The sequence below is a fragment of the Podarcis liolepis genome (genome assembly GCF_965112155.1).
Source record: "Podarcis liolepis genome assembly, chromosome: 10".
NCBI lineage: Eukaryota > Metazoa > Chordata > Lepidosauria > Squamata > Lacertidae > Podarcis > Podarcis liolepis.
Genome location: NC_139562.1, coordinates 16,862,879 through 16,885,989, shown reverse-complemented (window position 1 = coordinate 16,885,989; position 23,111 = coordinate 16,862,879). Strand labels below are relative to the sequence as shown.

At 45.3% G+C, this 23,111-nt stretch overlaps 1 protein-coding gene and 1 long non-coding RNA gene across 5 annotated transcripts in view; one reads left to right on the top strand and one right to left on the bottom strand.

Moving 5' to 3' along the window:
* The first annotated feature begins 4,286 nt into the window (after window positions 1–4,286).
* LOC310687092 lies at window positions 4,287–6,854 on the top strand. The gene is made up of 2 exons (XR_014516211.1): window positions 4,287–5,676; window positions 6,196–6,854. It is a non-coding gene; the product is annotated as an uncharacterized lncRNA (long non-coding RNA).
* A 2,895-nt stretch (window positions 6,855–9,749) lies between these two features.
* Window positions 9,750–23,111, bottom strand: part of RERG (RAS like estrogen regulated growth inhibitor) — a 94,424-nt gene continuing 81,062 nt past the window's right edge. For 3 of the 4 annotated variants that reach the window (XM_083461625.1, XM_083461626.1, XM_083461627.1), the window contains exons 3-5: window positions 22,711–22,767; window positions 12,778–12,851; window positions 9,750–11,976 (exon numbers count right to left, since the gene is read on the bottom strand). In XM_083461625.1, coding sequence (XP_083317751.1) covers window positions 11,569–11,976; window positions 12,778–12,851; window positions 22,711–22,767 — 539 coding nt within the window. In that variant the 3' untranslated portion in view covers window positions 9,750–11,568. The remainder of the gene's footprint in view (window positions 11,977–12,777; window positions 12,852–22,710; window positions 22,768–23,111) is intronic. The other variant, XM_083461628.1, reaches the window with a different exon arrangement.

Sequence of the window (23,111 nt, the reverse complement as noted above, 5' to 3'; positions counted from 1 at the left end):
GGGAAGAGGTGTCCTCAGCACCCTCAGTGTTCCTTAGCAGGGGGCTCAGCCCCCCAATATTGAGGGGGCGGAGCATTAAAGGCAGGCTCTTCCTGACGGCGAGAGAGGAGGAGCAGCGGCCATTGAAGCTGTGTGATGCTGGGCAAGGCTTTCTCCCAACAATGCCATATTCTGAAGAGCAAAAAAGAGGACATGTTTGCCGACTTATACTTCTAACTATGGATCACTATGATGACTCTACCCAAGAAAAAGAGGATGTGTCCTGGAAAAAGAGGACACATGGTAACCCTAATTGTAACATATGACTTGTTAACTGGGACACTTTCAGAGGTCCCTGTGAAGAGGGAGTGGCTGGGAATTGTAGCGTCACTCTGGGAATTGTAGCGGCGTGAACAGAATGGAGGTTTCCTAACAACTCTGAGCAACCTTAATAAACCACAGTTCCTTGTATTTGGGGGGGAGCTATGACTGTTTAACGTGGTATCATGCTTTAAATATATGGTGTGAATATGAACCTACTTTTCTTTCATCTAGTTCTTCTTTAACTTTAAACCTGACTCAGGCCTGACAGTCCTTAATACAGAGATAGATTGGACATCAAATGCTACTTTAGCCTGAGAGAACCTCTGCTTTGGGCTGATCTTGGAATAGTGTTTGGTCCTAAGAGTAAAACCAAGTATTCCTTACATGAGCAAAGCTGTCTACTGTGTGAATTGTAAGTCGATGTAATTCAGTTTTAGAAAAAATTATCAGCTACAAACAATGTTGAGTTATAACCCTGGGAATCTGCCCAGAAAATCAATTAAGAGAAAAATAAACCACAAAGCCATCAAGCCACGGGATATGCAAATATTATTGCTAAGGCTAGTCACACGGGGTTGAGATTTGTAATTCAAAACCCGGTTGATGGTGTCCAAGTCTGGATTTCAGTAGGGCATTTAATTTATTGACTATTTAGTCTCCCAAGATTAGTTTCCAGTACATCATGAAGTGTTGTCATCTAAGCAATCGTCAAGGCTGTAATGGCAACTGGCTTATCCTAATGCCATATCATGCTTAATTAGTTCCCCGTGTCTAACAGGGGTTACGACAAAGGAATGGCATGCAACTTGCCCTACAAACTTAAGGATTTAGTCGAGCTAGACACATATATCGCAGCTGACACTGTGCATTATGCTTTGGAGCAAAACGAGGTTTCTTGGGCTTGAAAGCTCTGTGATGCTAATGCAAAAGTTTTCTCTCTCTTTGGGAAGAAACATTCAGCCCATTCTGCAGCTTCTCCCAGGGTAACTCTGCTGCATATTTCACATATTGCATTTTAAGGCCTCTGGCAGTGGAACCCCAAAGTCTGATGAGTTGCAACACCCTGCTAGAGCCGGCAGAAGAAAAAGCATTTGCACTCCACGTGTCTTTTCTCTCTGTAACCATCTGAATGCTTTTGGCCCCTACCCTGAAAACCATCCATTTTGCAAATGTGGGTGGTAGTTCATCCGGTCCTAGGTACATGGAATAAAATATAGCAACAAGAATTAAGAAATCACCCCAGTCCTGATGGTGCCAGACCACTGTTGTCTCGATACGTGCATTGATAAAACACTCCAAGAAAGCACCCTCAATGTGATTGTAACCCGTGGCCTTGTGGTGGCTTAAGATAGAGATGGCTGTGTGGTGCTTTACCTACTGATCAAGAGTGCATGCATGCAATCATTGAAACATTTCACAAAAGGAATCTTGATGCAATGGCACGGAATGTCGAGATTGCTGTTTTGCAGTGTTTAATCAATGCACGTATGGGCGGGAACTCCTGACTGGGACACCCCTCTCATTCCATCTTCTCAGTCTGAGCATCTTTGAAATCAGGCACAGATTGAGCTGCCTGCCCCCGCCCCTGGGCAATGATCTTAAATCCAACTTCTACATATATGGTAACAGCACTGGAAGAATCTGCTTGGAGTCTCCTTTACAGATTGCATGGCTTCCAGAATGCAGCTGTATTGGACAATACAGGACCATCAGAGCAAGCATGGGGAACCTCAGCCCTGGGACCCAACTATGACCCTCCTGGTCTGGCTCTTGAAACTTTCTGCAGGCCACACCTCTCATCAGCTTTGCTTTGCACCCCGACCTCCGAGTGCTTTTCAAGGAATGTGTCCTTGAATTCTGATCGTGCTTTTGCTTGCCTAGATAGAGGACAGAGAGATGTGTGAATGTCTAGAGGTTTCCACACAGTGTACAAAGGTAAAGTTTATATTTGTTGCTCTGTCCTCATTTGCCTCTGACCTTACTCAGCTCTGCCATGTGGCCCTCAGTCAGAAAAAGTTTCCTTATCCCAGCATTAGACCAAGGAGTGTTTGGACTGTGATTCCAGTGGGAAGTAGATAAACACTACGAGGATGAGGGTGGTGCTGTGGGTTAAACCACAGAGCCTAGGACTTGCTGATCAGAAGGTTGGCAGTTCAAATCCCCACGACGGGGTGAGCTCCCGTTGCTCAGTCCCTGCTCCTGCCAACCTAGCAGTTCAAAAGCACACAGTGCAAGTAGATAAATAGGTACTGCTCCGGCGGGAAGGTAAACGGAGTTTCCGTGCGCTGCTCTGGTTCGCCAGAAGCAGCTTAGTCATGCCGGCCACATGACCCAGAAGCTGTACGTTGGCTCCCTCGGCCAGTAAAGTGAGATGAGCTCCGCAACCCCAGAGTCGGTCACGACTGGACCTAATGGTCAGAGGTCCCTTTACTTTACTAGATAAACACTGCTTGTTTGTATTCTTCAGCCCGAGTTCATCCCAAGAGCTCATGGCAGGCTGGCAATGGCCTTCTGTTTCCTTTCCTGTAGATCTTGTACTTTAGTGGAAATTGTCTGGAACAGCAATGATGCATCTTCCATGCTCTACGAATGGAGTTGTGACTAGGATGTGAAAGGAGGCTGGGGAGAATTCCCCCACAGCCGTTATGCAAGCTCGATCTGTCTTTGTCTCCACCAATGTACTTTGTGCTGATGGGTTCATTTCAATGAGCCAGACTGAAATGCGGGGGAAGAATTGCTACCAGAGGGAGGCTGATTCATGAAGTGATGCTGTCGAAACTATTTCAGGTCCCCACAGGACATAAGACAAGCCTGCTGCAACAGGCCAATGGCCCACCGAGTCCAGCATCCTGTTCTCACAACAGCCAACCAGATATCTTTTGGGAAGCCTGCAAGCAGGACATGGATGCAGCAACACTCTGCCCACCTGAGATCCCCAGCATCCTTTGGTGGTGCCCCTGCTGGTGTCAGCCCACAGCCTGTTCATGCTGACCCTCAGCACAAGCTTGACCAAGGAGGGATAAGGGAGAAACAGGCTGACCTCATGCAGCAGTGATTGGTAGGTACTACTCCCAAACTGAAGGGATGTGGGTGGCACTGTGGTCTAAACCACAGAGCCTAGGCCTTGCTGATCAGAAGGTCGGTGGTTCGAATCCCTTTGACGGGGTGAGCTCCCATTGTTTGGTCCCAGCTCCTGCCAACCTAGCAGTTCGAAAGTGTTATGTACTGAAGTTCTCACCCTGGGTCAGCAGGGGTATACTGTAGATAGTTTTCACTTAGGTCCACATATGCAAATAAGGGATTGAAAGTGGCGTTCAGTGATTGGATAGTTACAGAAAGTGGTTACTGTTGCGTTGTAGTGGAGCTCTATATAAGCAGGCTGGCTGAACCCTCCTGTTCTTTTCTGTTCTGTTCTCGCCTGTGAATAAACAAGAGCTGTTTGAAGAATCGCTGTGTTGTCTGAAATGTTCACCCACAACTTAACAGAAAGCATGTCAAGTGCAAGTAGATAAATAGGTACCGCTCCTGTGGGAAGGTAAACGACCTTTCCATGCGCTGCTCTGGTTTGCCAGAAGCGGCTTAGTCATGCTGGCCACATGACCCAGAAGCTGTCTGCGGACAAACGCCGGCTCCCTCGGCCAGTAAAGCGAGATGAGCGACTGGACCTATCGGTCAGGGGTACCTTTACCTTTACCTTTTACTCCCAAACTAAGCCACAGCTCTTGGGATTTATTTCCACTAAAGTACTAGGGTGGATTGAGAGATGGTGGCAGCAGTAAGTGAGAAGTGTCACAGGTTAGTGTTCTCTTAAGGCCACTGGCTTCATAGTGTGAATATCCGGGGGGGGGGTGTCACTTTATTTTTTATTTAGGTGTGTGGTGGTAGGCCTCAATTCTGCTACAGGTGGTCACGACAAAGTCCCAAGTAGATAAGTCATTATACTAAGTTCTAAGTCTTAGTCAGGGCTGGCCTTAGAATTAGGCAGTACAAGATGGCTTCCTCAGGTGCAGATACTGGGGAACGGCAGGCAGCAGGATGTTGGAGGACAGGGTGTCTGTGTGCCATACAGCTTGCAGTCAGCAGCCAGTCTGGTCAAGCTGGGTATATGGAATAGTAGGGGGTGCTATTTTGGAATGGAATGAGGGACACAATCTTGTCCTTCACCTCAGTCAGCATAATGTCTTGGGGTGGTCTTAGTCTTGGGCTGCCTACACACTACAAATTTAAAGCACATAAATTCCTGCAAATCAGCCCAAGAATTGCATCTTACCCCTCATTCAGCTACAATTCCCAGCCTCCTTAACAAAGGAGTTCCCAAACTTAAGTTCCCAGGATTCTTTGGGGGAAGATATGTGCTTTAAATGTACGGCGCATACACAGCCATCCTCACAGTTAACTGTTGGTCCTGTAATCTTCCATCTCCGTCATCATGGAACAAGATGACTGAAATGTTACATTTAACTTCTGGCACAGAAGGTGGAAACAGCATCCAAAAGCTGAGAGCTTTTAAAATGACACTTTTATTATAGATTAATGTTTTCAAGGAAAATAAAGTCAGTTATGCCAAATAGCCAAGAAATATTGTTCAGTTAAAGCCTCTATATTTTACAAATGCTTTCGTTTCCTTTCTGAAAAGATATGTGAATACCTCAAGCCATTAAAAACAAAATAATTGAGGTTGGGGACCAAAACCAGCCAAACTCAATGTCCATCTGGCAAAAATCATTTAGGTCCCTTCTCCTCTAGTACAAAGTATGACAGAATATGCATGTTGAAACGATGCCCACCCCACCTTCAAATCAAGAAAAAAAAAAGATTAGCGTTGAGCTGAGGCTAATCATTGATAGAACAAAATATGAATAATAGGGGTTTCAAAGACATTTCCTTTCTGGCTGCCTTCCACAAGTTTTGTGTAATGCCAAACCATTGAAAATATGACCGATTGTGTATTGACTTGGAACAGAGTCAGTACCATCTGCACCACTTCAAATAAATTTCTGCCTGCAGTTTGCTTGTTTGAAAAAGCCCTCATGCCACTATTAGTTACAAAGTCAGCACATCACGTTGAAGGCAGGCCCAGGAACCTCCCTGAAGTGCTGGTTTGCCACATGTAAGGGGATCTGAGTACAAAGGGCACATTCAGACCTGGAATGTTCCTGCCTGGAAAAAGTGAGATGATACACTCCTGTCTCCCCACTGCAACGTCTCCATCAGCATGGCCTCCAACAGGTCCAGGCCAAAAACCAGGACACACATCTTCTGGGCCGTGCTCCCATGTGAGTCACGTGACTCCTGCGAGAGCACAGAGACCCCAAATGTGGATTTTGGGGCGCTGTGCTCTCATATATTTTGGGGCTGCCTTGTGAGAGCATGGTCCTAAAAACGTGATGTCCCGATTTTATCTTTTTTTTTAAAAAAAAAATATTTTTATTGCTTTTTTTCCAGGTACAGATGTAAAGTCAGATATATAAAAGAAATAACAGAAAAAGAAAAAGAAAAGAAAAAGAAATCCATCTTTCCAAGACATTTTTTCATAACCAACCGGACTTCCCCACATCTCCCTCACCCTGCATTCTTTACAATAAAAGTATCAGCAAATTGTTACCTTGTTTCATGCATTCTTTTGTACTTTCAAATAATTATACTTTGGGTTTAAAATACTTATTATTAATTTACTTTTACCCTAAAATAGATATAATGTTGCTTTAAACTTTAGTCCTTTCATAATTGTAACTTAATTTCCATATCACCAAATCTTATTGCTGAAGCTAGATTTTCCAAGTCATGCAAGTTCTTAACATTCATATAACTTATAATATTTTTGTAAATAGTCCTTAAATTTTTTCCAGTCCTCCTCCATTGTTTCTTCTCCCAAATCTCGGATTCTGCCAGTCATTTCAGCCAGTAATGTCCCGATTTTATCAGGACAGTTGAGGGGCAGCATCAGTTCTCAGACTGTGGCGCACCATCTAGTGAACAGAGATTATATACATGGCTGTCAACTTTCCCCCCTTTTAAAGGGAAATTCTCTTATTCCGAATAGGATTCCTCGCAAGAAAAGGGAAAAGTTGACAGCTATGATTATATAATCATACCCTGTGGCACTTTAAAATGAAGACCTTGGGAATCCTTACAGCAATCCTGCAAGGTGGTTTAGAAATATCTACTGGAAGCAGTCTTCTACCAAGTTAGACCATTCGTCTGTCTTCAGACGGGGACTTTCCCAGAGCTACTTGGAGATACTTGGGGTTGAATCTGGGACTTTTTCCATGCAGATGCTCTACTACACAGCTACAGCTACTACACATAAGAGGGTCTCGAATTAAGGCATGCAGACCTCTAGCAGTCTGCTAACTCCAATCAGATTCAGCTGGTCTGCTGAAATGTTGCAGAACAGTTGAGAACATATGTGCTTGGCCCTGCACTTTTTCTTGTTGTTGGTGATGCTTTTTTCCCTCTTCTGACCAAGGCCAAGTAATCAAACAGGGTCACAACAACTGGGCCTGTGGTTTTCTTAATACTGTACTGGTGCAGCCTACCAATCCCCCCCCCCCCAAAAAAAATTACCAGTTTAAGGAGATCTTCCCAAGGCACCTAGGCTAGAGCCCACAATTAACATAATACAATGCTGGCTCTTGCGATGCTGCCACTGGAGGAAAGATGTTATTAAAATATGAGTTATGCCTGTGCTATGAAAGTTCTTTAAGTGGTCTGCTGAGGCCGCCAGTCATTTTCAAGCGGTCTGTGAACAAACTTTTGAGAAACGCTGCCTTAGCCGGGCCACCTCCTTAATCTGCTCTGGGTTGTGCCTCCCGGATTCAAGAACCAGACATTTTTAAACTTCAAGATTTGGCACCCATTTATAAATAAATGTGTGTAAGATTGAGCTGTTGCTGCAGCATATCCTTCCTGTTAGCTAATGCAACCCTGGCTTAAAACCACTTTCACTACAGGCAGAACTCCAGACCCTCCAGGTGTCTCTATTTTCCAGGGACAGTCCCGGATTTACAGAAGCCATCCCATTTTCTGATTTCACTCCACTTTTTCTTAGGACATCCCTATTTTCATTCGAGAAACATTGGAGTGTATGCAGTTATCTGACCCCTAAGCCACCTGAAAGCAGCATCGTATAGGGAATTTTTTCAGTGTTTAATGTTTAGTTATGTTGGAAGCCACCCAGGATGGCTGGGGCTACCTAGTCAGATGGGTGGAGTATAATAATAATAATAATAATAATAATAATAATAATAGCCCTATTTTCATTGAAGATATGTTGGAGGGTATGGAACTCTGTGTTTAATGGAATCCACGTTCCCTGACTTGACATCTCTCACCAATTTTAGCCAAACGATGGCCATTGTAGGCCTCTGCACAACTCAACCACAGTTGCTACTACACTCACTGCCTCCACTTAGTGCAGCAAAACATGCATATGTCAATCAGATGGCTAATATGGTAAACAGCGTCAGCTTTGGATTTTGAGAGGCTCTGTGGAAGTTGCCCTCAGTCCCCTCTCAGCACTGACTGGGACCCCAGTAGTGGTGGTTCCTCAGCCTTTAGCATGCTCACCACCCCCATCACATGCTTCTGAGCTCACCTAGCTGCATGCTTGCTCGTGGACTTACCTGGCGGTGGTCCTTTCATGGGCCAGGAGTGATTTAGCACACGGCGGCTGTTAGATAAGCAGCAAGAGGTTGTTGGGAGTAGCTACCAGCCTTCCTTTTGCACGTGCAAGCGAGCTTGCATTATTTTATATACCACTTAGATTAAGAAAAATAGCTCGCGGCAGTGAATGGCATAAAATCAACAATAAAATTATGTCAGTGGAACAAGCTCATTGTTGCCAGGTTAAGCACGCTTGACCCACATGACTCGGAAGCTGTACGCCAGCTCCCTCGGCCAATAAAGCGAGATGAGCGCAGCAACCCCAGAGTCGGCCACGACTGGACCTAATGGTTAGGGGTCCCTTTACTTTTATGCACACTTGAAAACAGGGTGGGAAGGTGGTGGCAGCGCAACCACCAGGGGCAGCAGGTGAGGGGGTACAGAGGTGAGTCAGCCAGGCAATGGGTCAGCCCAGGATGTTGGGTGCTGGCTCCAAGCCTGAAACTAAGGGCTGTCCCAGCAGAATATGGCAGAAAGCATGAGAGCCAAGTTGGGGAATTGGAGCAGTGGTGACGGAAGAAAGAACTCAATGTAAGGAAAGTAATAGGGGCTATTTCAACCCTGCGACTTTCTGCTGCTGGAAACCCAGTTGAAAGGGGGTCATGTTACATTGGCTCCTTTCAACACGGCTGCCAAAATTGAAAGACTTCTGGAAGCAAAGCTTTAATATACTTCAACACTTTTCGAAAGTGGTACTCTGGGCTCTAGGCAGGAGCACATTGCAATAAAAGAGTCGGCTGTAACACTTTGACGACTGAATCGCCAGGCTAAAGGGAACATAACCCATCTTTTCAGGTTATTATTATTTTAACAGCACAGTGGGAAATAACCTCCTGAAATCTTGACCATTTATGACAGCAATAGCCAGACTTGTTGGGGAGCTCAAGTGTGCTGATTCCTATAGAGGCCTCTGTGTTGGTCACACCGTAAACTTCTTGGGTACCTAATAAACTTGGCAGGGATACAGGGGTGGGGATCAGAGCTTTCAGATGTTCCTCTACATCACAGACAGGGAGCTTTTTTAATGTAAAGGACTTTATCCCCCTTTTTCTCTTTCTGACACCCCTTTCTCTCTCCCCCCCCCATGCAGCTGATCTGAACTGTTTGCTTGGAGATGGCTTTTCCCTGCTCCTTCTCTCGTCACTACATCAACTTCTGCTTTTCCCCACAGAAGGTGGGTGCAAAGCCAGGCTGGTAAGAGGGGCAGCTGGAGAGGGTATGTGTGGCCTGGTGATAACCCCAAGGGCCAGATGAAGGGGCCTGAAGGGCCACATTTGATCTCCAGGCCTGAGATTCCCCATATCTGAGGCAGATTGAAGCAGTTGCCCCAAGACAGCTGATTTGGGGTGCCCCACGAAAGGACAGCACACTTTTATTCATTTAATTGGTTGTTGTTGTGCTTTTATTGCCAGGGACAGGGACAGGCACTTGGGATATTTTCTGCCTCAGGCACCAAAGCAACTTGACCACCCTTGGGTACTTGGTGCCTCGACTAGCCAGCAGAAAAATGTATTGGAACCGTTCTAGAAGGAAATTCAGATGCTCGTATATGCACAAATCAAGCTCCACCCAATCTGGAATCAGCTCCAGTACCAAGCTCATATTGTAGACAGATACAGCTTTTGATCAGCACAAATGGGGCTTGTCAATAAGTAATAATAAGTAATAAGTAGGAGCTAAGGTGTGCCACTATCAGTTGTGACCTGACCTTTATAGCCCGTTCCAATTAAAGTAGAAATGGATCCACCAGTTAGGAAGCAGAACAAGAAAAAAGCCAAACCTTTGTGAAAGAAATGAGTATTATTTCCTGTCTAACTCTGCAGGGCTTACAAACATAGATACACAGCCAAGCGTATAGTGTGTCATTTTCATACAATCTCTTGGTAACTGATATTTTATTTTTTGCATTTTCACTTTTCTGTACTACTTTGGGGAGGCTTTAGGAACCGAAAAGCGGCATAAAAATAAACTTTTAACATAACGTAACAAATCCAGTTGAGCCTACCAACTCGTTGAAGAGTTTCCGCTAGCTGAGTTTACAAAGATATCCTACTAAAATGTAGGCATTATAAAGGTTCAGGAAAAGTGACACAAGGAAAGAGGCAGCTTTGTTCTTAAGAAAAATTGACCATGCATTAATATAGTGAAACGTGTGAAATCCATCTCATACCCTCCATAGGTTGACAGCCAGATACATAGTGTTCTCCTAACCCAGAGACGGCCTTCTGTGTTATGTAGATATGCAGATAGCAACAGGCCACTTTGCCCACAATGAGCAAGTTAGACCACCTTCTCCAACAAGGTACTGTTTGGGGCTGCTGAGAGTTGTGATCCAAAACATCCTGGTGGTGGGAAGGCTGATGCAGTCACTTGCTAAGCTGCCCACTTGCAATAGGCCAGTAAGTACACTGGAGGAATAAGGTGACAATTCCTCTGCTTTCTTAGATTATGGTTGGGTTTAGACATCCGGCAGAAAGGGTGGATGTTCTTGATCAATGCTATATGAATCGGCAACATGCAGATTAATGCTGTGTACACACTAACCAGGCCTGGCCCACCCATGAGATGAGGTGAAGTCCTACCGTCTCTGCCCCTGGTGGAGAAGCTCTGGCCTTGATGCTGATTTCCAGCAAGGTATTGCGAGACCTGATCAAAATCTCATGAGATCTTGCCAGACTTCAGCAAGATCTTGCTGGAAATCAGCACTGATGTTGTCTCCACTTCTCATTCTTGCTCATCCTTAACATGCTCAACCATTCTCGCTCATTCTCAACATGCCTTCAAAGTAGACTGATTCTAGAGCCTGCTGTCCACAAGAGTGCATGTGGTTACTCAGTACAGATTTGAAAAACCCTCCCCTCGATTAGGTTAGCCACACCTTTTCCTCCCTGCACATCCACCAAGGTGAATGAAGGAGGAAGCGATGATTCCCTTCTTGTTATACATCCTTCATCAAAGCCATTGAGTAGGTGTGGATGCAACCCCCACTACTGGGACCATCTACATCTGCTTTCAAGTGGACACACTGTGGGGGCAACGCAGAATCAACTTGCAAGGAGCTTTTATTTTCTGAATGAAACCAGTTTCTCAAGAAGCACTTTTGAGGGGCCAAAAATAAATAAAAATGCACTAGATTTAGCCTGTGTGTGTGGACTACGTAGGAAAAAAACCAAATACTGCATTCCTTTGATTCTAGAATAAAATGTTGTGTGTACACAGCCTAAGTTGCCAGTGGTAAAAGACCCAATAAAAGAATATATCACCCAGTAAAACTGGACTCATTTACCTATTGGCCAGTGATAAGTCATCAAATAATAGTGAGAGGTGAACATGCTGTGTTGTAGGGGAAACAGTAAGCGATCTGGTACATTCTCTAAGTGACCCTGTGAATTTATTATTTAAAAAAATATTCAATTTGGTAATTGCTCCAACTCCAGAAACCTGCTTTGCTTCTCTTAATTTCAGGAAGAGTAATGTGATGGTTTGGGGGGGGGGTTAGGGAAGAGCAAAGCTTTCACCATCTCGTTGATTGCCTACAATCCGGCCTTCTCACCCCACCTCAGTTGAGATGTTCTATATTAACGAAACAAGCGAAATATTTTAGCTGCTGATTTTGGTGAGCATCTTGTTGATTGCTTGCTTGACGTGAGTGGTGGAGCTCCGTCTCCGGGTCTTGCCCTGGACCATCTTCCGGCGCCGCACTTCCCGGCAAAGCTCATAAAAGGCCTCCATGATGTTGCCTTCCCCTGTACAAGCAGAGCACTCGTAAAATGCACAGGCTAGATCGGTGGCCAGCTTTTCCCCTTCTTCGGTGCTGACCTGCCTTGAGTGGTCCAGGTCTGCTTTGTTTCCAACTAGGATCAAGGTAACATTCTTGGGTTTTTTAACTTCGTCTAGCAAGTTCTTAAGGGGCAGGACTTCTTCAAAGCTCCCTCTGTCGGTGATGTCATAGACCAGCACAAAGCCCTCGCCCCATCGCACATGGCCTTCCTTCTGAATGGCATCCTCCTGTTTTGAAAAAAGAGGCAGGAAGAATGGGTGTGGTCAAAAGACACAATCAAGGGGTTTTTTTGGACCCATATTTTGGACCGCAGAGGACTATGTTCTGATTTAGTGTTGCTGTGCTATGGCTTTTGTTTACGATCTATAAAAAGTGTCCATTCTCCGGGGCCAGGCACTAAATGTGCAAGCCCTAGAGCAGCAATACTAGCAGAAAGCATTACTACCCTGCATTCCTTCAATGGTTTTATGGTACTTTGATGCTACGTTAAAATAAACAAGGCAGCATGAAAAATAGGAGCAGTAGTAAAACAGGGACTTCTAACCGTGTGTGTGTGTGTGTGCGCGCGCGCGCACCCCCCGATTTCTGGTCCATTTAGATCACCCTAAATGCCCTCTTATGCAATGGAGACCTATTTTGTGTTCTCATTTTGAAATTTTAAGTTGTGAACTGCCCTGTGATTTTCAGATGAAGGGCAGTATACAAATTTAATAGTAGTAGTAGTAGTAGTAATAGTAATAATAGTAATAATAGTAATAATAGTAATAATAGTAATAATAGTAATAATAATAATAATAATAATAATAATAATAATAATAATAATAATAATACAATTACAGGCAAGGAAAATAAGATGTCACCTCCCTACCCATTTGGCCCGTTGTCTTTTGGCATGTCCCCTTTTGCCTCTTGAATGCTTTTAACGTCTATCATTTGGCTTAGCAATGCTTCACAACCTTCCTCTGAAGTTACTTACAGTTCTCTGGCATTTGGTTTCTATTGTAGGGATCTGTAGAGTTCTGACTCACCTGCCCAGCTGTGTCTAGTATTTCCATAGAAACAACTTCATCGTCAATTGTGGCCTGATGACGGTAAGTGGACTCTTAAAAGAAACATGAGAGAGAGAGAGAGAGAGAGAGAGAGAGAGAGAGATTAAATTAAAACTCAAAAAGCAAACAGTTTTAGGTGCAGCCGCTCACAACATATCTCTATATATCTGAGTGGGCCGCAGAACCCCTTCTCCCCCCTCTCTATTCTGACAGATATGGCCTATGATCCCAACCAGTGTGAGACAGTGTGGTGTACCTGCTAGATTGTTGAAGTAGGAATGGTCACCATCTCTCAGCCTAACCGACCTTGTGAGGATAACATGAAGAGGGGTGAACCATATATGCCCCTTTTTGCTCCTTGGAGGAAAGGTGGAGTAGAGATTTAATAAGAACTACAAAAGCTGGATCAGAAAGTCATGGATGCTCTGAACCCAGACTCTGGCTCTAAACCTGAGCTGGAGCCTGTTGGTTGAATCCCCTTGAGCCAGAGACCCCCAAACTGGGTTTCATAAGACGGCAACCCTCCTGTCCCCCTGAGCCAAGTTCTGATGACAAACCAGCCTGCTTTATACCAGGGGTCTCACTGCTCCCAACATCTGTTCACCAACACAGGCAATGCATAAAGTGGGGAGCTGATGGAGTGTTATGCTCCAGGCAACCGGTCTACCCCTGTAAGAGTCTCCACTCTTCAGAAAGAGGGTGGAGCCTGGGAGGAGTGGCCTGACTCAAGAAGGGTAAAAGGTCTCAGGAGAGGACCACACCTTTCCACCATTTTGAGAATTCAGATCCTTCACATGATTAGAGGAGGAGAGCAGAGGGTGGCGGTGCTGTGGTGCTGTGTGTGGCGGTCAGCTCAGCGGGATCCCACCTTTGTCGCCAGTGAAATATACTCGGAGTCGACAGTGGATTTCATGCTCTTTATTCAGCCCATAGTGGTGAGGAGGAATGGAAGTTCCCCCAGAATGTCTGCCTTATATGCATTATTTACACAATGGACCCCACGTGATTGGTTAATTCCGGGATTCTCTTGTAGGCCAATCAGGTTGCCTGGAGCTGGATTGGGTGGCTCCTGTGGACCAATCAGACTGCTGCATTCTGGATCCTATTGTTCTAGGACCAATCAGACTGCTGCTTTTTGGATCCAATTCAACTCAATACATAAAAACCAGCATGCTAGCTCTGTCTTTTGTCTCCCTGCCCCCATGGCTCCTCGTGAGCTGGAAGACTGAATGTCTGCCATGTTTAAGAGCAACAGACTTAGGGCTAGGGTGACCCATATTTTAAGTCCACACTCAGCCATGAGAAGTTCACCAGGTAACTTTGGTCCAGGTACAATCTCTCCATGTAACCTCCCTCACAGGGATGTTGTGAGGTTAAAAGGAAGGAGCAAGAGGAATGTAACATCACCCAACGCCTTGGAGAAAGGGCAGAATATAGATGTAAAAATTCATAGCCACAAAACATGATGTTAATCCATTTTACATGCTACTGGCATAACCTTGGATCTTTTCCCACCGTCATTAATCCGATGGCTGGTTTGTTATTTGGCTCTCTTTCCTGTCATGTTCTGTTCCCTGACTGGATTGAAAGCCAAGATTTTGAGATATGTAAAACTCACGCTTTAAATATTTAGATCCATGCTTGAGATATTAGTTTGGTTCAGCTTTCATTTAAAAACAACAACAATGGGGGCTACGGAATATTGGCAGAGCCAGGCACTTTCATTCCTTCCCACCCCATGTTGCCCAATTCAATTTACTTTTAAATTGCCAGAGACACAAAGTTCTTATAAAGGAGATGTAGCGAGAAGGAAAAAAAGAGAAAGCAGATTGAAAAAAAACTCCCCTGGGCTGATTTGTGCCACAGAGCTAATGAGTACGCTAGAAAACATGGAATCAGAATGTAGAGTCTCTGGTGTTAGGTGAAACTCATATACCCACTACACAAACTCCTAACTCAGGAACGGGAAACCTCAGGCTTGGGGGGCCAAATGCTTTTCTGACTGGCCCTCAGGACTCTTCCCAGACCCCACCCCTTCTCCCCAGACCACATCCCTCACCAGCCTTGCTTTGCACCCTCCCTGAGTGTTTTTATCGCACTGTGATGTGTCCTTGAACTCTGTTGGTGCCTCTTGCTTGCCTGGATGGAGGACAGAGAAGGACGTGTGAGATGTGTGTGTAGAAACTAGCCTACTATTCAAAAGTAAAATTTACATATTGTTGTGGACTGGCTGGATGCAGAGGAATGGGGGGGGGCACCAGCTGGGGAACCCCCAAGTGAAGAAGGCTCAGAGCCCGTGAATTGGTGGTGGGATGGCGATGTGGGGTCAGAGGGAGAAAACTAGGGGGGAAGTGTCAGACGCTGCAGAGGTAAAAGAGCTTAGTGAGCTGGGGGAGTCTGTGGCAAAGAGAAATCCAGAATGAAGATCCAAGAATGGAGAATGAAGGCCAAGAAGCAGAGATGAATCAGGCTGGTGAAGAAGCCATGGTGTCTCCCCCTCCTGCTGCAACAATCCCCCTTCCCTTAGATCTATGACCAGGAGAGGTATGAAGAAGGAGAAGCAAAGGCAGGCGTGTCAGCGTACCCTCAGATTGCTTGGAAATGACCCGGAAGAATAAGAGACTTGGGCAGCTGCGGGAAGGCAGGGACCTTCAGTCTCAGCAACTGCCTCCTAAGACCAAAACCTACCACAGGAGAGTTGCTGTGCTCATTAAGCCAGGGACCCTTGACCAGACCTTGTTTCTTCTAATAAAGAGTTAACTTCACTTACCCCGTGTGATTTATTGCTGGCTCATTCCTGATACATACATTACTCTGCCCACTGTTGCCTCTGGCCTTACCCACCACTTTCATGTGGCCCCCAAAAGGTTGCCCAGGAGGAAAAGGTACACTACCCTGCCTAACACTTTGGTGGTGGGCTCTCCTATGGGGGCTTGCTAGAGGCAGGCAGAGCTGTGGGAGAGAACGAGTGCGAGGGAGAAGTGGTAGTTCTGCCCACACGGGTTGTGGCTCCACCCACCATTGGCTCCGCCCCTTCATTGACTTCCTGAGAGTCACTGGCCCTCCCTAGGAAAGAAGCTTCCTACACACCCCTGTAGGAAACCATGTACTGTGGACACCACTCACTGGAAATTTCAGACGAAAAAGAGCAGGAACACCCCCCGCCCCATAACAAAATTCCTTTTTATTTATAATTGCTTGGGGCACAAACCATGGCTCAACATATTGCAGTGCACTGCCTTGCATTATTTATCCTGCATGGCATCTGGGGATATAGGATGGATGGGAAAATCTATCTGGGAGCCCAGATTTTAGTTCTGCTGCACAAATGATGTGGAAGAAGATCCCAAAGCCCAATCCATCCACGTCAGTGGAGAGGAGAGAAGGGAGCTGGCAACAGAAGGCATATTAAATTTGTATGAAGTTGAGTAACTTGAATATTCCGCTCTCCCCTTTGGCAACTGGAAATCATGTCTTTGCGGGGCAGGTACCTGTCAAGGTAGCCTTGAGAATGATAACACACTATGATGCTCTTTAGCTGTGAAAATCTGGATAAGAAAACAGCTCCCCAAACAAGGAATGCCACTAATTAAACAGGGGACAGACTACAGAACTCTGATACAGAATCCAGTGCCACCTTCTCCTTGGAAGAATAGCAATGCCACCTTTCTTCACTATCCCCCTCAAAGAGTATCAGCAATTTTTGATGAGTTCATTTTGCACAAGGTTGCTGCTTCTAGACAGGCGCTATTTTGCAGGTGGAATTCAACTGCCGACTGGCAAATGCAATTTGTGCAGTTGAAGAAGTGGATCGGGCACTCTTGCACAACGAACTTTCATTTAAACCCAAAAAAACCTTGTGGACTTAGTTCAGTAAGGAAATTGAAAGGGGAAAATGCACTGGAAAGAGCAGGATAAGGATTGCTTAGGATAATATATAACCTCTCCACGAACTAATCTCAATGGAGGCTCAGTAAACAGCACCTTCTCCACAAACAGAGCCTGGGAAATGGCATTAACTGTTAAACCACTCTAGGATTTGTAGTTCTGTGAGGGGAATAGGGGTCTCTTAACAGGCACTGTGGGTTAAATCACAGAGCCTAGGGCTTGCCGTTCAGAAGGTTGGCGGTTCAAATCCCTGCGACGAGGTGAGCTCCCGTTGCTCGGTCCCTGCTCCTGCCAACCTAGCAGTTCGAAAGCACGTCAAAGTGCAAGCAGATAAATAGGTACCATTCCGGCGGGAAGGTAAACGGCGTTTCTGTGTGCTGCTTTGGTTCTCCAGAAGCGGCTTAGTCATGCTGGCCACATGACCGGAAGCTGTACGCTGGCTCCCTTGGCCAATAAAGCGAGATGAGTGCAGCAACCCCAGAGTCGGCCACGACTGGACCTAATGGTCAGGGGTCCCTTTACCTTTACCTTTAACAACTTTCAGCAGCCTTAATGAACAACAGCTCCCAGGATTCTTTGGGGGAGGGGGGGCAGGAGACATGGCTGTTTAAATTGGTATGATGCTACTTTAAACACACATTGCACGTAAGAGCCATTAATGTTCATGTGACCTATCTATTTTTGAAAGGTCATTGAGCTAAGCATTATGGTAAGTAACTCCATACTTACACACTGGCGTAAAAGATTTTAGAGAACAATCCTATGTTTAAAAGCCAACCCGCCTATTCCTTTCACCTCCAGTGGTTTTTAGAAATAAAATGTCCAAGTCATCTGTGCTGGCAAGCGCTCCAAACATCTCTCCCCCCCCCAACACCACAAGTCATACCCATTCTGTGTATCTCATTGCCTGACATAACTGCTCAAAAGCCACAAGGGAGCATTTAGAAGGTAGTAGTGGTGGGGAGAAAGATGTTCCAAAAGCCCTGTTAAGAATGAACAGCTTCATTGGCAAGAGAGCCATTTATTTGATTTTGCACGGGCTTGTTTTTAGAGGACCTGGCAGCCGTCCACAGATCATTTAAATTGTCCTTGGTCTGCCGAGTATGCGACTGCAATGCCATATGCTGGAGTTGAAACGGGTTGCCAGAAAAAGGATCACACAAATTCTGACTTTGCATGAATGCTCCACATTTGGAGAAGACCACAATGGGAAGGCCAGGTCATTTGGGTTTTTTAGAATAGCTTGGAGAATTTGAACCATCAAGAAAAGACTTTTCAAGAAGCCAAGATTCTCCCCACCCCCAAAAAACCTTGGGAATGCTTAATGGACTGGTTTTGTATCGTGCTCCAAATCTAACTTTAATTGCCTTGTTGGGGGTTGAATCAGATCCAAGTCTTATTGCCTGGTGTACTGGCAGAGAAGAGTGCTCTTAACAGTGCATGGCTTCGCTATTCTGCACAGCTATCAGAGCGGTTTTCATTACACCTTCAGCCTGAGGTACTGCTAGTGCCGTGACCTTTGGACGTTTGTATACTCTACTCTTTAGGGAAAAAATGAGCAGAATCCTGTGCCAAGCCAACTCGAAAACCACATCAACAAATGCCGAATTCTTCACAATTTATATAAGCACACCCACGTTCGCATAAACTAGGGGTGGGCTGACTTTCCTACTCCATTTTTGTAGGACCATTCTGCCACCACCTGCATAAATAGAGAGGGAATTGCTTTGTGTGTGTGTGCGGGGTGTATGTGTGTTCAAATTCCTAAAAGAAGGCTTTTATTTATCTTCTATTTCATTGAGCGAAATGTGTATATCGCTTGCTTGCAGTAGAACTTCCAAGGGGCTTGTGAGAAATATCAAAATCGTCAATAAAAACATTTTTAATTACAGTGGTACCCCAAGTTACAAACGCTTCAGGTTACAAACTCTGCTAACCTGGAAGAGTTACCTCGAGTTGAGAACTTTGCCCCAGGATGAGAACAGAAATTGTGCGCTGGCGGTGCAGCGGCAGCAGCAAGAAGCCCCACTAGCACGCCTCTAGTTAAGAGCAGTTTCAGGTTGAGAATGGACCTCCGGAACAAATTAAGTTCGTAACTAGAGGTACCACTGTAATAGTAAAATGCATCAACATGGATGGTTCTGGATAAACCTGCCTAAGCAAAAATGTTTCAAACAGGTGCTGAAAAAACGAGCAGTGAAGGAAGAAGAAGAAGAAGAAGAAGAAGAAGAAGAAGAAGAAGAAGAAGAAGAAGAAAATGGAATGGAAAATGGAAAATGGAAAATGTTTGCACCAAATGGAGCAAACAGCACGCGGACCTAGTGGAGGGAGGAAAAAATCCTTAAATAAGAGACACGGGGGAATGATTAATGGACTTCAATGTCTGTACACTAATGCGCAAAGCATGGGAAATAAACAAGATGAGCTTGAGCTCTTGGTACAGCAAACTAAATATGACATAATAGGCATCACTGAAACCTGGTGGGATAAGTCCCACGATTGGAATGTAATAATGGGGGGATACAATCTATTTCAGAGAAACAGACCAGACAAGAAAGGAGGAGGAGTGGCGTTATATGTCAGGGATGTGTATACCTGTGAAGAGATCCAAGATTTAGAACCTCAAAGCCAAAGTGAGAGCATTTGGGTCAAAATTAAGGGAGAGAAGAATAACAGAGACCTCATTGTGGGAGTTTACTATAGATCCCCAAGCCAAACGGAGGACATAGATGCTGCCTTCCTGGAACAGATGGCCAAGCATGCAAAAGGAAGGGAGATAGTAGTAATGGGGGACTTCAATTACCCGGATATTTGTTGGACGTCAAACTCAGCCAAGAGCATAAGGTCAAACAGATTCCTCACTGGCCTTGCAGACAACTTCATTGTCCAGAAAGTGGGAGAAGCAACAAGAGGAACAGCCATTTTAGATCTGGTCCTAACCAATGTTGATGACCTGGTTAGTGGGGTAGATGTGGAAGGATCATTAGGCGCGAGTGATCATGCTCTTCTGAAGTTTACTATACAGCGGAAAGTAGCAGCCAAGCATACTAGGACTCAATTTCTTGACTTTAAGAAAGCCGACTTCATAAAACTTAGGGAAGTGCTGGGTGAGATCCCATGGACAGCAATACTAAAAGGAAAGGGAGTTCATGATGGCTGGGAGTTTGTTAAGAGGGAGATAGTAAAAGCACAACGTCAGGCAATACCAATGAGACGAAAACATGGAAGGTGCCTAAAGAAACCAGGGTGGCTATCTAAAGAACTTTTAACTGAATTAAGATTAAAAAAGGATGTGTACAAAAAATGGAAAAGGGGGGAAACCACCAAAGAGGAATTCAAACAAATAGCCAGCACGTGTAGACACAAAGTCAGAAAAGCTAAAGCACAGAATGAACTCAGGCTTGCTAGAGAGGTTAAAAGCAACAAAAAAGGCTTTTATGGGTATGTTCGTAGCAAAAGGAAGAACAAAGAAACAGTGGGGTCACTCAGAGGAGAAGATGGTGAAATGCAAACAGGGGACACAGAAAGGGCTGAACTCCTCAATGCCTTCTTTGCCTCAGTCTTCTCCGATAAAGAAAACAATGCCCGACCTGAAGAATTTGGAGCAAATGATTCAGAAAAGGAAACACAGCCCAGAATAACTAAGGAGATAGTACAAGAATATTTGGCTAGATTAGATGTATTCAAGTCTCCAGGGCCAGATGAACTGCATCCAAGAGTATTAAAAGAACTGGCAGATGTGATCTCAGAACCACTGGCAGTCATCTTTGAGAATTCCTGGAGAACAGGCGAAGTCCCGGCAGACTGGAGGAGGGCAAATGTTGTCCCTATTTTCAAAAAGGGGAAAAGAGAGGACCCAAATAATTACCGCCCAGTCAGTCTGACATCAATAGCAGGGAAGATTCTGGAACAGATCATTAAGCAAACAGTCTGTGAGCACCTAGAAAGGAATGCTGTGATCACCAATAGTCAGCATGGATTTCTGAAAAATAAGTCATGTCAGACTAACCTGATCTCGTTTTTTGACAGAATTACAAGCCTGGTAGATGAAGGGAACGCAGTGGATGTAGCCTACCTTGATTTCAGCAAGGCATTTGACAAGGTGCCCCATGATATTCTTGTAAAGAAGCTGGTAAAATGTGGTCTTGACTATGCTACCACTCAGTGGATTTGTAACTGGCTGACTGACCGAACCCAAAGGGTGCTCATCAATGGTTCCTCTTCATCCTGGAGAAAAGTGACTAGTGGGGTGCCACAGGGTTCTGTCTTGGGCCCGGTCTTATTCAACATCTTTATCAACGACTTGGATGATGTACTCAAGGGCATCCTGATCAAATTTGCAGATGACACCAAACTGGGAGGGGTGGCTAACACCCCAGAGGACAGGATCACACTTCAAAACGACCTTGACAGATTAGAGAACTGGGCAAAAGCAAACAAGATGAATTTTAACAGGGAGAAATGTAAAGTATTGCACTTGGGCAAAAAAAATGAGAGGCACAAATACAAGATGGGTGACACCTGGCTTGAGAGCAGTACATGTGAAAAGGATCTAGGAGTCTTGGTTGACCACAAACTTGACATGAGCCAACAGTGTGACGCGGCAGCTAAAAAAGCCAATGCAATTCTGGGCTGCATCAATAGGAGTATAGCATCTAGATCAAGGGAAGTAATAGTGCCACTGTATTCTGCTCTGGTCAGACCACACCTGGAGTACTGTGTCCAGTTCTGGGCACCACAATTCAAGAAGGACACTGACAAACTGGAACGTGTCCAGAGGAGGGCAACCAAAATGGTCAAAGGCCTGGAAACGATGCCTTATGAGGAACGGCTAAGGGAGCTGGGCATGTTTAGCCTGGAGAAGAGGAGGTTAAGGGGTGATATGATAGCCATGTTCAAATATATAAAAGGATGTCACATAGAGGAGGGAGAAAGGTTGTTTTCTGCTGCTCCAGAGAAGCGGACACGGAGCAATGGATCCAAACTACAAGAAAGAAGATTCCACCTAAACATTAGGAAGAACTTCCTGACAGTAAGAGCTGTTCGACAGTGGAATTTGCTGCCAAGGAGTGTGGTGGAGTCTCCTACTTTGGAGGTCTTTAAGCAGAGGCTTGACAACCATATGTCAGGAGTGCTCTGATGGTGTTTCCTGCTTGGCAGGGGGTTGGACTCGATGGCCCTTGTGGTCTCTTCCAACTCTATGATTCTATGATTCTATGATTCTAAGAAGAGGAGGAGGAGGAGGAGGAGGAGGAGGAGGAGGAGGAGGAGGAGGAGTTTGGATTTGATATCCCGCTTTATCACTATCCTAAGGAGTCTCAAAGCGGCTAACAATCTCCTTTTCCTTCCTCCCCCACAACAAACACTCTGTGAGGTGAGTGAGGCTGAGAGACTGCAGAGAAGTGTGACTAGCCCAAGGTCACCCAGCAGCTGCATGTGGAGGAGCAGGGAAACGAACCCAGTTCACCAGATTACGAGTCCACCGCTCTTAACCACTACACCACACTGGCTCCCTGCCTGATGTCAATAGGAAGGGAATTCCAGTTCAAACTTTACCAGAAAATATCTGACCATGACAAGGGAATGTATTGCACCCCCCCACAACTTGGGTTCATCCCTCATTTCACTAGGGTAAAGTTTACATCAAGAGTATGCCCTACCTAGTGCATTGGATCAATGACCATTGGGGTTTTTGGGGGGGGGAGGGCTTATCATTCCAATAACAATGCTAGGATTGTTCCCTTGCTGATCTTGAAAGTGACTGGACGTTAGAAGGTTGTGGAGTGGGAGAGGTACTATAAATCAGTCAAGTACTATAAATCGTCTTTCCAACCGGCTCTGCGGCATTCCATGGTTTACAGGCAACAGAATAGAACAGGCACAGGCAAACTCGGCCCTCCAGATGTTTTGGGACTACAACGCCCATAATCCCTAGCTAACAGGACCAGTCGTCAGGGATGATGGGAGTTGTAGTCCCAAAACATCTGGAGGGCCGAGTTTGCCCATGCCTGGAATAGAACTTACCAAGAGTAGGATCGTACTCCCATATGAACCGTTTGGTCAGAAAACGCACCACAAGAGCTGTGGAGAAAGAAACAAATGAAGTTAGATTCAGAGGAGTACAAATCTTTTGTTCAGGGACATTCTCTAGGTGAAGAGCCGGCAGCTTCTGGATGCTACTGGGCTACAACTTCCATTGTCCTTCACCACTGACGATATTTGGAAAAGGCCACAGGTTCCTTATCCATATTCTAGACAGCTGCTGTATTTGAAGGCTGTATGGCACAATAAAAACCTTATTGACCTGGGCAGTCTCTCTTGCAAGACAGAGCAGATTCACACAACCAAACTAGCATGTTGAGAATTTGGCTTGAATGGATTTCACACTGAATTCAGCATATAAGGGGGCCTCAGTCTCTTAGCTA